We start from the raw sequence: 13,807 nt of genomic DNA on the forward strand, positions 1-13,807 counted from the left end.
GTGTATATTTATGTATATATTTGCTTAATTAATCCAATTTATAATTACTTTATCAAATTTATCTAAAATCATTTTGTTTATTTAGTAGTAAAAAGTTTGAATCAGCGATGTCATTGCCCATGCACGTTGATAATTAAATTTAATATTTTATTATGAAGTCTGTGGACGAAAAGGATGTGAAGTTATCGATCAAGAATAAAATAATAGAAAAAATACAAAAAAACGCAGAGGAGTTCAGGGAAAATGAGGCTGATAACAGTGTGGACTTGGTTAAGAGTGACCCCCTTGGCCTGAATGAACTGATAAAAGCCAATAAAATACTAGAGATAAAATACAATGAAACATTTGAATCCTTAACGAAAGTTAGGGAAATAGTACTGCAGTTATCGGAGCAGATCCTGGATAAGGAGTTTAGGGTAACGCAGCTGGAGAAGAAGCTGCACGAGTCTGAAAAGAAGATAAAGAGCCAGAGAGATGATTTGAGGATATATGAAGAGAAGTTTAAGGAGATTTGGACGAAAACTAAAGATGAGAAGGAGATTTTAGAGAGCCAAATTAAGCGACTGTGTGAGATAATAAAGGGAAAAGACTCTGAGATACTGTTAATCTCAACTGAAAATTCAAGGCTTACAATGGAGTTACGGGATTCAAAGAAAAAGAATAAGGAGTTGTTAGGTCAGCTGGACTTGACATGTGATAACTTAAGCTTGATTATAAAGGAGACTAACGAGAGGGAGAAGATGTTGAACACTTTAGAGTCAGAGCTGAAGAGGAAGCAAGTCGAGAGGCAAGGACTCTACCTAAACGAGATAAACAGGAACAAGAAGCTCTATATAAACATAAAAGTGAAGGAGAACATGATGTCTCAAATTATCAAGGATAAGAACAACCAGATAGCTGCCCTCTCAAGTGAGGTTAAGGTTTTGAGAGAGAAGCTGGACAGGATTTCCACTACTTTCAGTGAAGTTTCAAGTTCAACCACTAAACAAAATAAAACGCTCGCAATCACAAATGACAAGATCCAGTGCACGGTGTCGTCACCGTGTAACATGAAAATGGTCAATGGAACTGCTAAAATTATTATCTAAAAATTCATATACCCATAACTATATAGTTGTGTATCATTCACGTTATGAAAATATTAGAATCAGTTAAATGAGGGTGGGTTTGAGTCGTGTACACAGCGCCACTCGTTAAGGTACTGTTTTAGGTTTTTAGGCTTATATCGTTTAGGTCTGTAGTGTATTCCTTGCCAAATATACCTCCCTCCAAAGCCACGGCGTTTCTTTGTAACTCCACCTAGTGGTCTCTGACTAACTGGGATTTCATTCAGAAGTCTTGGGCCTAACACGTTTTCAAGCTCAGCTCTCGTTTCCAGAGAACATATGTCATAAGGATCCAGAAGAAAAAGTAATGATTCCAAAACTTCCTTTGTTTCGCACGAATGGAATTCATGCAGTGTGATCATATCCTTTTGGAGTAGATCCACGTTCGTTTTGTAGGAGTCAAGCGCACACTTGATTGATTCTTCCATGTTCTTTTTAATGAAATGCTTTACTGAAATCAGTTCAAGAATCTTAACTTTTAGTCTGTAAACCTTTTTTAACCCATCTTTAATAATACTTAATCTCTCAGAACCACTTAATAGTGAATTATATTTGTCAGCTAATGTCTGTATTTCAGTGGGTGCCTGTGTGATTAATTTTCCTGTAATGATGTAGGATGATTTAGAGTCCTCAACTTGCTTAAGAAAGATGTTGATAGTGGATAAATCTTTTTTTAAGGTCTCTAGAGAATATTCATTATTGTTATGTGATAGTATTGAGCCTTCTGAAAATAGCCTAAACAGGGTAGGATCCACCTCAAGTTCCCTCACAAAATTGTTTTTTATAAAGGAAATGTTGGCACGGATATCTTTAGGGTTACCATGTGATATGAGATCCCTTAAGTTAGTTACTAGTGCACTTTCAGTTGGGTTTGTTTCGTTTTTTAACCTCTGACTAAGTGCAACAAACGACTCTAATCCTGAGCCTTTGACGATCTGGCCTACTTTAGAGCCATTTAGAATAGCCAAAATAGATGGGACTGTGGTAACTTCAAACTTATCAATGAGTTTGCAAGGGATACGAGAGATATCCTCAGAGTAGCATTCAACGCCTTGATTTTTCACAGAATCCACGATTTTATCATCTGTTGAGAATATTTCAGAGAAATCAGAGTTAAGAAGGTTAGATTTGGAGTACAAATATAAAAACAGTGGACGATTTGAATTCAAACATGATAAGTCAGGGAGTTTTCGCCAGTTACTTAGAAATTTAGACAATAATAACATTTTAAAAATGATTAAAATAAAAATATTTACAAATGTGTAGGGAAATGTTAAATAAAAATGTTGAAATTTGGGAGAAAAAATAAATTAATATTGGAAATAACGCTAATAACAATAGAAGGACAAGATTCTGAGGAAAAAATTAAAAAATTACTAAATGCTGAAGATAATAATCCATTTAAAAAGTTATAAATAAAATGTGTTTGAAAATAAACTGGAATAATAGTTGGAATGGTGAAGTGATTCGGGGCCTATGGGGAAATGGAATTTTCAATTAACAACATTCGATATGTAAGTGTTATTTTGCCAAATGCAGACGATTCACATATATGTAAATTTATATTTTGTATTTTCTTAGTGTATTTATTAAACATTTTAAAACATTCCTCAATGCCAGTTAAATTTTAATTTGTACCATAATGATGGAAGATTTTTATAGTTCATTCTGTATGTTTCTTATCGGTTTCTTATCCTTGGGGATAAGCTTTTTCATTTCAACCTTTACTCTGCTCCAGCATCTTCTACATTACACTTCACATAGGCTCCAGAGGTACATTGTAAGGATTTTAGTTTTTCTTCCCATATACGGCGGTTAGTTTTATTCTAAATTACATTTATATTAGTTCTAAATTGTCTTTAGATTAGATACATAATTTATTTATTGACTGAAGATAACGATTTTTTAGTTTTAACGTTCATACTGCTTTTAATTCCAAAGTTATTTGACCTGTTGTCGATGCTGAGGAACATTTGGGAAGGGTTTTTAATTCATTCGTTTTTATTTTTGATGTTGGAGTACTGTGGAGGAGAAACAGCCTGCGGAGAAGCAATTTCTAAACACCCATCAGTGATAAGGCATTTATGGCCGCTGAGTCTTATACAGTTTTTCTCACTAAACGAGGATATTCCTCTGAACGTTGGATTTGTAAAGCGCTGTAAGATGTGCACAATTCAGTACGTGATATCCCGTCTAGTATTTTCTCTACTTCTGATAGGGGTTCACATCAGCGGTAATAAGTGGTCTGGAACCCTTTCATTTTTCTCATCTTTAATTTTAAGTATTAGTTTGTATGTTGCACTTTACTCCTTGGCTCTTTTTTACTTTGCAATTAGCAGTCATCCAGCTCTGGCAAAGGCGAATTCACTCACAAAGTTCTTTTCCCTAAAGCTTTGTTTTGCATTTTCATTTTACCAAGGGTTAATTTTGGATCTCTTCTTGAGAGTGTCATTTGAGCGCTCAGTGAGGATAAAATCGTTTGTAGTTTTGGTGGAAACTATTATTTTTGCGCTGGTTCAGCATAACGCATATCGGGTAACTGAGTTCTACCAGCCGCCAAACCAGCAAGATTTTAACAGTTTGAACAGATTTGAGGGCCTTACCAAATACCTTCAATTCTGCCTGGACGACCTCAGGACGATGAAGACTTCTGAGGGAATGGGCACTATATTTTCAAGTGCTGGAAAGGCGCTTGACATGTCAGACTTTTTCACCGATACGTACTATAACATTAGTGAAAAGTACAAGGAACACTCGATTTTCGTATCACACGCAGTTATTGACTCGGATATTGTGCTAGACACAAACTCCCAAGAGGCTAAGGAGGTTGAGCTGAACACCGTGGATAACTTTGCGGACTTCCAGAAGGTCAAGGACGAAATCGACAATGACGAACGTTGTAATGAAATCTCTAAGCTTGAGTTTATTTAATTTTTTCAACACGTATATGGTACATATGAAATTATACAGTTATTGGTGTCCGAGCGATTTCAGTTGTTTGTTTTCGAGTTTGAGCTCCTCAAGGACCTTCTTGTAATTCTTGATGTTTTTGTTCAAAACGTCCTCCATGGGGCCGAGGAGGTTAATGAAGTTCTCCCTCTCCAACTCAACAAACAAGCATTTCCCCTAAATTACTTATAGTAACGTTTAACATACCTTTGCCTTAACTGTTGAGGCTCTTGGTTTCTTTAGGATGAAACCAATCTCGCCAAAATAGTCTCCTAAACCGTGGAATATAGCATTGAATAGGTGTTAAAAAATTGTATAACAAAGAATTTAGATAAAAAATACCTGGATTGTAAGACTTGACAAGTTTGTTCTCAACAAAGGATTCAGCCTGTCCTTCAAGGACCATGAAGAGACTTGAGCCAGGCTCGCCTTGTTTGATAACAGTCTCGTCCTCATAAGTCCTCTCAACTAAGGCGTCAGCGAGTCTGCAACGGTCATAGGGGCCGACTTTCTTGAAGAGGTCGAGTTTTGCGAGAATTGAGTCGTACTTCTCCCTCTTCTTAATCACCGCCATTCTCACGACGTGGTTGAAGGTGGTCCTGTCCAAAGTCCAAAGGTGCATTTCAGTCTTAGCAACGACAGTTGCAGCCCTTGGGGAATTGTACCTAAAAACGGATTAGTGGAAATGTATAAGTGGTAAGGTAGTTCAGACTTACATCAGGGCCAACTCGCCAAAGTAGTCGCCATCAGTCAGAGTGCAAAGAAATTCCTCAGCACCAGAGGCCTAAAATATATATAATTCAGAATTAAACTAGTTAAATAAATGGAATGTTGAGGGGTTAACTAGTCCTATATGAAACTAACGGATTTCTTGGTGACTTCAACGGTTCCTGATTCGATCAGGTACAGCTTATCTCCGTCATCGCCCTGCTTAATCAGGACATCGCCGGCACTAGAAAATAATTTAATTCTATATAATTACTTTGCTGCTTTGAAGTCAAAGGCTTTCACCAAAAGATCCAAACCAGATGAAGTAACACCCTAAAATTTTATATTCAAAAACATTTTTAAAATCTCAAATTGTATACAAAATACATAAATACATACAGAGAAGAGGAAACAACTTTTGATCATTTCCATGATCTTGGCCTGTTCTTGAGGAGTTTTCTCGTAGTTCTGAAAAGAAATTAATATATCTTTTATATCTTACGGGGATCACAACCTTTGACTTGCTATGGTTGTCGCCAAATACTTCAGCGGAAACAGATAGCCTGGGATTGGCGCGGGCTAGTTTCATGGCCTATGTTAAAAATTAGAAAAACGTGAAAAAATCAAAAAAATGAGTAAACTAAAGATTAAAAAATACCTCATCAAATTCGTATTCGTCAGAAGAAGCCATTGTTAATTAATTGTACAAAATGTGAAAAATGTGTATCAACAAAAAATCAAGAGTTAAATTAAAAATACAGGGTGTTTTTAAAATAAATTTACAGTTAAAATATTTTAAAATTTTCGATGAAACTCATTTTAACAAATGATTTTGTAAAGAATTATAATTCTAAAATTAACAGATGGGCTGAGTGGGTGTAATGATACCCACAAGGAGAGAATCTATTGAATTTTTAGATTAATTTTTAAAATCTAAAAAGTCAGAGATTTAAAATTTTTGTGTTAAAATTTTTATTTATATTTAAAAATTAATCGAAATCAATTGATAATTAATAATTACATGAATTAACTATATCAATAAACATATTTATTGATATGCATTTTACAGTTAGTATTTGACCACATAAATTGGCTTTTGGTGTTTTTTCAAGGTGTTTTCAATTTAAAATAATTTTCCGTTACATGAATCTGAATGATATGTATTAGTTTCAGAGTGATCCACAATTGATCTTCTTTGGATTCCGAGGCTTCTCCCCAATTTAAAAATTAATTTATGCTAAATTATTTTGATGTGTAAGTGATTTTTGCGATTTATAATAGAACTAGTTGATTTCGGGTTAGTAGGAAGAATTGTTCTAGCCCCCATCCATTTTCTATTTTTCTCAAATCGATTGACACAAACACCCCAAATTTTGTTTAAATAAATTTCAGATCCTGTTTTTTAAACTAACTTTTCTTTTTTGTAAAATATATCCATTATTTTAAAGTTTAAAGTAATATTTTTATTTCGAGTTATAAATAATAAAAATGAACTCCCCTTTCCATAAACTCTTAATGAAGAGCCAAGGGACGTTTATTAACAGACCCTTGGTTTCATATTATTTTCTCCTCTCATATTATTACTCCTTACTTGCAAGCACTATCGGTTTCTTTAGTACACTGGTATATTTTACTTTATTTTCTTTGTTTTATATAACTAATTTATAATGTTTACACATGATATATTGTTGTTTCTGGTTGATATTGTGTTTTAGTTCTATAGTCCTTCAGTCTACCACACTGGAAAAGTCGGAGGTAAGTAAATTTTTCATGAAATTTTTTTAGAAAGAGTTCCAACTTTGAATGCAGTACGTGAAGTTGAAGAGCTTTTAAAGCATCATGGATTTTTAAACGATGGTACATCGGAAGAGGCTTACAACTCCCAAAATTACCTGGATACATTTTCATTTGATTTTAAAAATGTAATGAAAAATAAGGAGGAAAAACTCAAGAACTCCACCATTTCAAGTGATGGAGATACAACGTATGAATACACAAATTAATTATTTTAATAATTTTGATTATATAATGAAATAGGTTTATTACTGATGACTGTCCCATTAGTGATGAGGATGATGATTTTTCGTTGTCAGACTTGGACGAATTCGTCTCTTTAATGCAAAATTGTAAAATGGAAGAATAACAAACTAATGTAGTTTCTTTTAATACATAGCATGCTTGTATATTTTCTGATGATAATTAATCTAATCTCAAATAGTCTCAAATTTTATTTATATAAACACAATATACATAAGTAGTGTATAGTTGGAGTATATTAAGCAATAAGGGGAGCGTCGGATAAATCTACAGTTTGACAAATTTTACAGGTTTGTGGATTGTGACCTTTTTGAAGACCCAAACCGCACCTGCTAACAAGAAAACTAGCAAGTTCATCAGTCTTTTTCATGTCAAAAGGTGTAAAAGTCCTCATATCAATGGCAGGGTCACTAAACTCATTTGAAGCTTGAGTTGATGCATATCCGTCCAAACTATTATTGGAACCATTGTCCTTATTCAATTCATCTATAACAATGTTATATTTGAATATTTTAAATGATTAAGTATAATAATAACTGAGTAGAGCATGTGTGGGATAGGGTAAAAAATACATTCTTTGAAAGGATCTTCGTCTGAGTTTGATCCATCCATTGCAGTGCTTTGACTCTTTAAAGTAACGGAAGAGTTCTGCATACTGAAATTTGAAGTGTTGTGGTCACTTCGACTAGTGATACTATTCTGGAAGGGAAGTAACCCAGGGTCAAGGCCAGAGTCAGGATCAACATTTGATTTCTTACTACTCAGCCGAGATTCTAAAGGCTTCATTTCAGGCTCATCTTCAAGCTCATTTTCCTGTTCAAGTTCTAAATCATTCTCATCTAAGTCGTTTTCTCCATTAAAGTCGTAACTCTTCTGTTCCATAAGGGATTCGTCCTCTTCCATAACTTCTTCAGGTTTTTGTGGTCCCTCATTTTCAGATACATTTTTAGTAGATGATTTTGTACATCTGTTTCCCATTATAGTTCCTAATTGTGGTTAAAATTGAGGGAAAATTAGGTAATTGTAGAACCAAAATGTGTGAGGGTAAAAATAGTAAAAAATGTCATAAAAATAATACTTACGTTTTAAAAAATGATAAATTTTAAAAATGGAATCTAGAACTAATGTTTAAATAGGTGTAAAAAGGTATTAATACTCAGTAGATTGATATAGAGAAGAGTTAGAAATCGGAAAAAAGAGAAATAGTCTGGATTCTAGACTAGCAAAATAATAAATTGTGCAAATTAGTATAAATCTTAAGATAAGGAAGGAATTAATGCATTAGATTATCAATATTGACATTGGTGCGCATAAGTGCGCATTAATTTAATATTCGCTCTTAAACGAGCAACATCGTATCAATAAGTCTCGTCAAATTTGACCTTAATTTGGTTCTGATTTAAAAAATTCTTCTGGAATATTTTAGTTCAGATGTGTAAGTATTTTTACAATATTAAGTGATGTCGGAATCCTAACACTGTAGTGGGTATAGTATGGCCGAAGAAGTACATAACTGATTATATATAACAATTTATGGAAATAATAGTAATTATGGAGAAAGTTTAGTAATAGAAGGTAAAATCGGGAATAGTTAAGTCCATAATTATCAATATCCCAGTCAGAAATTGTCTCGTTTCAATTCACACCCTGAAGATACACGTCTCGACCATCAATTTAATTTAAAATTTTTATACAAATAGATATTTATTGATTTATATACTTTCAGTGTGTGAAATCTCTTAAATTGTTAAAAAGTTGATTTTCTTAATTACGGGTACATAGGCGTACAGAATCAGAGAAAAAGCCCATTTTCCACGATTTACCCTTATCAATTCTATTATACCCCCATCTAACTATTTTTATAATATTTAAATCATAACCTGTGATATAATTCAAATATAAGAAAAGTAAAGCCAATTAATGTAATATAGTAATAAAAGACATGTGTATAGCAGTGTATATTAGTGTATTATAAAAATTCCAGTAATAAGTGACAATATTTTTGTAAATCATAGTTTTTTTTGTTGATAATAAATTGTAATATTTAATATTTTAATTTTAATCTGTAAATTCTAACCCCAATTGTAAAGATTTAAAATCACGTGTAAATTATAAAAAATCGGAAATTTTAAGCAGTTTTCAACATTTTCAACTAAATTTAAAATAAATTGTAAGATAACATAACAAAAATAATTCGAAATAAAAGTTGTAATAAAGTGGTGTAACAGTAGAATCCCAGTAAATAGCCCCTAAAAATAAAAATTTTGTTAATGTGTGAGGTGTTTCTTTAACCTCAACTGTTGTGTGATCATAAAGTGTAAATTAAAGTGTAAAATAGTGTCAGTTTGTAGTAGAAGACTACAATTGTAAGGGCTTGGTAATTATCCCCACTAACTACAAGTGGTGATAAGTTTGTTGATGGTGTTTACTTTATACGAATTCCAAAGTGACGTTATAGCTTGAATATTAGTGCAAAGACACACTAATATTCCCCCAAACTACTTTATTGCTTGGTCAAAGTACTACAGCTAATTCTAGACAAAGTTCTAGAACAAGGATAAGATTGGATCAAACTAGTTTTTGGTTTAATCTTTCTGTACACCTTTTACCATTTATATATATATTTATTTTAATTTTCTCTATTCTTCCCACTAGTTGACATATTTGTCATCTAATTGATACAAACAGTATTTGAAGAAACTACTATAGTTTATTCTGTCTACCGGATTATTACTATAGTATATCTGTTTTCACAACATTTAAAAGATATTTGAACGATTTTGAACACATTTGATCAAATTTACTCGTTAAAATGGAAATGAATTACGCAAACACAAACGAAACTGGTAATGTGTACACATTACCGTTTCCCAACACTGCCGACTTTGGAGCTAAGAACATGGTTAATGCACCTCAGATGCTTGAATACTCCAATATGGCTCAGTTTCAGAACTACACACAACCCCAATTTTACTACAACACTCAGAACAATTGTGTTGACGGTGACATGAACAGCACTTACAACTGCTATAACAACTACCCATACTACAACACTAACAATGGCTATGACTACATGTCTCAGCAAGTTACAGATTACTCCAACTGTTACGGTGTTAGTGGATATGAAATGTCTGACTCATCTTTGGCAAAGCCGGTTTCAAGCATGGGTGAATCTGTTTTGGCAGCTAACGAATCATCAAAGACCTCAACTTATTCATATAATGACTTTTCTCTTCTTCCATTCTCCTCAGGCAGCGAGTTTAACAACCAATTCAACGCCAGTGAGGTTGACACGACCAATCTCAACACTGAAGAATTTGGTGGTCTTCACTATAACAGTCCTGAGGAAACTTCAGAGTACAACTTTGGAGAGGAGTGTAAGAACGAGTGGAGTGCAGAGTGCAGCAATTTGTCAATGGTGAAGTTGGACCATTTGTCTGACAAGAATTTGAAATCGCTTGACTGTGACTTTAAGAAGACAAGTGATGATGACTCTGAAAGCCTCGCAAATGCCAGCACCTGCGAAAGCACTCCAATAATGAAGCCATTACGTGTTTCACCACCTCATTCACCAATGCCTTCACAATTTGTTTCACAAGCACCAGTTAATCATTTACCAGTCCCTTCAATGGCCAATGTTCAGGATTTATCTGAAACCCAGTTTTATCCCCCGCAATACTTCAACTATGCTCCCTATCAGACTAACTTCGCCAACCAATATGACATGACCCAGTTCAACAACACCATGGCCTGTTATAACACTATGACAGGTTATGATGTAAATGGTTTCAGCGCCATGAACGGTTATGACATGTCACCAGCCCAGGGTATGGCTGGTTATTCTACGGGAATGGGATATAACAACGGTGTTGTAATGGAGGGTTTGGACGAATCCATAATAGAGATAGCTAATGAGATTGCGAACAACGTCCAGTACTTGCCTGACAAGGACAGTAATGGAAAGTATTCTTTGGATAAGAACCACCCAATTCACTGCGTATGGCGTGACGTGAACAGAGGCCACTGCAGCTGGCGCTGTAGGTGGTGGGAGAACGGCAAGCGCCTGAGCAAGAACTTTAACGTGAAACGCTTCGGTGAGTTTGAGGCCATGAGAATGGCCATAACTATGAAGATCAGAAATAGCACTCCCGTTGAGCGGATTCAATTGTTAAAGGAGCAGAGGGAGGCGGTCAGAAACCAACTTCATCTCTTCGGTGCTTATCCCAACTCAACTAGCTACCCCACCTCTAACTTCAACTTCGAATCGAACTTCAACGACTCTAACATTACCAAGGTAATGAATGACAACAAGAAGCTTCAGAAGGAGAACTGGGAAAGGCTTTCGTGGACGTATTTAAAGACTAACAAATGCGACGACTCGAACCACATAACCATCATTTGCAGACTTTGTTCCAAGACTACCAGATGCTCCAGAACCAGAAACCTTCAGCAGGCTCACATAATGCACCTTATCAGGATGCACAAGAACCCGTGGAAGCAATACATTGACCCCAATGGTCTTACCAAGATGTGTAAACTTGCTCTTGACAATCTCTATGAGCGCCACAGATTTACTCCTTATCACCAATGGGTTTTAAGACCTGGCATCAACAGACCAGAACCTGCTTTCGTTTAACTGCAAATCGATATAATATACTCCACGATCGATATTTATTTATTAGTTTAATTATATTCTGCATACTATATACTATATAATTTTTACAATATACACTAACTAACGGATATACATTTGTACCCAATGGTATATACAAACTTGTATACCATGGTACATACAAGTATATAGTACATTAAGATTGTTTTGCTTTTTTAGTTTCTCTTCTTATTTGGTTATAGTTAACCTTGTCAAATTGATCATTTTGACTAATTTCAGTCTGTAACTTTGAAATATACTCAGACTTATCCCCACCTTCATCAACACGTTCATCGTCAGAAAAGAACACGTGGTTTTGTTCAGCTTCTTTAAGTGTGACTACACCTCTAATCTTTGCTATGCCTCTTCTATTTAGCCTTAATTTGTTCCTTGAACTTGTAAGTTTACGCTTGATTTCACGTTCAGGGTCTTTTACCAAATTGGCGTGCAAGTCAATATCGTCATTAACACACGACTTACTCAAATACAAAACTTCATCAGCTTTTTCATCAGAATCAGTTTTCTGATCCAATTCCTCTGTATCAATGGCATTTTTAAGTTTTTTCTGTTTGATTTTGTTCTTTAATTTACTCAATTTGCTCTTCTTTCCACTCTGTACCTGGGCACCGTTAGAATCACCATTGGTAAGTTGTATGTTTGGAGAATATGGTAAGCCCATGGAAATTGAAAGTTGGTTAATTTCCTCAATGATTTGGTTGTTATTTGGCCGTAGTAAGGCTCTCGTGGTAACATACCGAAGATGCGCCACCAGTGCTCTCTGAGCCATTTCCTTGATCCACGCTTCTTTTGCCAATATTGCCTGCATCTTCCTAGTCACATAACCTTCTCTCCTCTCTATCAGCGGAACCATTAATTTAGTAACATCGTGTACTACAGTGGTCCCCTTAGAACTTTTATTGGGAATGTGGGTTTTAAGAAGCTTAACAAAGTCAGATTCATGATCAGAAATAAAAATTACTGTTCTCCCGTAATTCCTAAACCCTTCAACTGACAAACGTCCTGCTCTTCCAACTCTGTGTGTGTAAGTGGTTGTGGAATCTGGTAGGTCAAACTGAACCACAATATCTACGGCTGGGAAATCAATTCCCCTTGCAGCGAGGTCAGTTGTGAATATACACCCATGGTTCTGTTTTGCTGCAAACCTTGTAAACTGTGTTAGACGCTTGTTTTGGCTCTGTTTTCCGTGGAGTTCAGTCATTGGGACAGCTGGAATAAGTCGTTTGAAAACTTCGTAGGCAAACCTAACCAGCTTACAAGTGGATAGAAACACTATAATTCTCTTGTTTTGGTTTTTGGACAGGATGTAAAAAAGAGCTGAAAACTTCAGTTTAGGACTCATCAACACCAGTTCCTGCCTTAAATTAGACTCTGAAATTCCATCGGAATCTGACCCTAAACACACAAGTTCATAGCTGACGTCCTTTAACAATAAATCACAGAGCTCCTTTAACGATGACTTTATGGTGGCACTAAAAAACAGAAATTGTATATCGGTTGGCAAGAAATCAACTATGCTTATGATGTCATCTCGAAATCCAACATCGATTAATCTATCCGCCTCATCCATTACTATACATTGTTAATTTTTAGGTTTTATAGTTAAATATTAAATAACTAGATCAAAAATACTTAAAATTTTAATATTGTGAGTCTCCGGTAACGATTGGCTACTTAAAAGCGCCAGTATTCTTCCTGGTGTTCCAGTCAAGATGTGAAGTCTGTTGGCGTTTTTCTTATCGTATTTATCTCTAACTCCTCCTATACAGCATCCTGAGTTAAGCTTTAGAGGGTTTGCTAAGTCCTTCATCTGTAATGCTATTTGACTTGCCAATTCTCTAGTTGGTGCTAAACAAATACATCCTAAAAGGTTAGCATCTATTGGTAGGTTCCCGCTGTATCCCTCGTCAAACAAATGCTTCACTGTCTATAACATGGTATATTTATGGTTAATATGAGTTAATATGGATATAACATACCGGTAATAGGAAGCAAAGTGTTTTCCCTGATCCAGTTGGTGATTGGATAACCAGATTCTTCCCTGAAAGTGCTAAGGGAAGGACTTTACTCTGTACTTTTGTCAAGTATACATATCCTTTGCTCTTTAAAACTTTTTTAGTCTTATCGTCGATATCCAAATCATCAAATCTGTCAGAAGTCAGCTCAACTTCTGCAGAATCAGTTTTCTCAGATTCCATTATAACAAATTGGCATATTATAAACTATTTATAAGAGTTTAATAAAGTCAAATTTTATGAACAATCTTAAGTATGTTTAAAAATTGAAATATAGTACAAATAATATTTAAAAATGCGATATGAAAAAATAATAATAAAGT

The 13,807-nt window shown here is 34.7% G+C and overlaps 8 protein-coding genes across 8 annotated transcripts; 4 read left to right on the forward strand and 4 right to left on the reverse strand.

Annotated features, from left to right (window-relative positions):
* Nucleotides 1-152: 152 nt before the first annotated feature.
* Nucleotides 153-1,088, forward strand: TpMuguga_02g00491 (uncharacterized protein; the record flags this gene model as incomplete). The annotated part of the gene is made up of 1 exon (XM_759964.1): nt 153-1,088. The coding sequence occupies one exon, from the start codon at nt 153-155 to the stop codon at nt 1,086-1,088; it is 936 nt and encodes a 311-aa protein (XP_765057.1).
* A 36-nt stretch (nt 1,089-1,124) lies between these two features.
* Nucleotides 1,125-2,527, reverse strand: TpMuguga_02g00492 (uncharacterized protein). Its single transcript, XM_759965.2, has one exon. It carries the CDS (start codon nt 2,330-2,332, stop codon nt 1,148-1,150), a length of 1,185 nt encoding a protein of 394 aa, XP_765058.1. The 5' UTR covers nt 2,333-2,527; the 3' UTR covers nt 1,125-1,147.
* An 84-nt stretch (nt 2,528-2,611) lies between these two features.
* Nucleotides 2,612-4,052, forward strand: tmem184A (Organic solute transporter Ostalpha family protein). The gene is made up of 2 exons (XM_759966.2): nt 2,612-2,920; nt 3,016-4,052. The coding sequence occupies exons 1-2, from the start codon at nt 2,749-2,751 to the stop codon at nt 4,035-4,037; spliced, it is 1,194 nt and encodes a 397-aa protein (XP_765059.1). The 5' UTR covers nt 2,612-2,748; the 3' UTR covers nt 4,038-4,052.
* On the reverse strand, nt 4,053-5,598 carry pkaR (Cyclic nucleotide-binding domain protein). Its single transcript, XM_061305399.1, has 9 exons — nt 5,422-5,598; nt 5,266-5,355; nt 5,163-5,231; nt 5,038-5,096; nt 4,920-5,007; nt 4,772-4,839; nt 4,398-4,720; nt 4,263-4,327; nt 4,053-4,232 (listed from the first exon to the last, which is right to left on the reverse strand). The coding sequence occupies exons 1-9, from the start codon at nt 5,452-5,454 to the stop codon at nt 4,077-4,079; spliced, it is 951 nt and encodes a 316-aa protein (XP_061161366.1). The 5' UTR covers nt 5,455-5,598; the 3' UTR covers nt 4,053-4,076.
* Nucleotides 5,599-6,083: 485 nt separating this feature from the next.
* Nucleotides 6,084-6,929, forward strand: TpMuguga_02g00495 (putative integral membrane protein). The gene is made up of 4 exons (XM_759968.2): nt 6,084-6,386; nt 6,479-6,518; nt 6,549-6,747; nt 6,801-6,929. The coding sequence occupies exons 1-4, from the start codon at nt 6,252-6,254 to the stop codon at nt 6,904-6,906; spliced, it is 480 nt and encodes a 159-aa protein (XP_765061.1). The 5' UTR covers nt 6,084-6,251; the 3' UTR covers nt 6,907-6,929.
* Nucleotides 6,930-7,038: 109 nt separating this feature from the next.
* TpMuguga_02g00496 (uncharacterized protein) lies at nt 7,039-8,126 on the reverse strand (the record flags this gene model as incomplete). The annotated part of the gene is made up of 2 exons (XM_759969.2): nt 7,373-8,126; nt 7,039-7,286 (listed from the first exon to the last, which is right to left on the reverse strand). Exons 1-2 carry the CDS (start codon nt 7,776-7,778, stop codon nt 7,039-7,041), a joined length of 654 nt encoding a protein of 217 aa, XP_765062.1. The 5' UTR covers nt 7,779-8,126.
* A 1,486-nt stretch (nt 8,127-9,612) lies between these two features.
* TpMuguga_02g00497 (uncharacterized protein) lies at nt 9,613-11,436 on the forward strand (the record flags this gene model as incomplete). The annotated part of the gene is made up of 1 exon (XM_759970.1): nt 9,613-11,436. The coding sequence occupies one exon, from the start codon at nt 9,613-9,615 to the stop codon at nt 11,434-11,436; it is 1,824 nt and encodes a 607-aa protein (XP_765063.1).
* A 172-nt stretch (nt 11,437-11,608) lies between these two features.
* dbp4 (DEAD/DEAH box helicase family protein) lies at nt 11,609-13,778 on the reverse strand (the record flags this gene model as incomplete). Its single annotated transcript, XM_759971.2, has 3 exons — nt 13,449-13,778; nt 13,102-13,396; nt 11,609-13,041 (listed from the first exon to the last, which is right to left on the reverse strand). The coding sequence occupies exons 1-3, from the start codon at nt 13,665-13,667 to the stop codon at nt 11,609-11,611; spliced, it is 1,947 nt and encodes a 648-aa protein (XP_765064.1). The 5' UTR covers nt 13,668-13,778.
* Nucleotides 13,779-13,807: the final 29 nt, after the last annotated feature.

Source organism: Theileria parva, chromosome 2 (assembly GCF_000165365.1).
Source record: "Theileria parva strain Muguga chromosome 2, complete sequence, whole genome shotgun sequence".
Classification (NCBI taxonomy): Eukaryota; Apicomplexa; class Aconoidasida; order Piroplasmida; family Theileriidae; genus Theileria; species Theileria parva.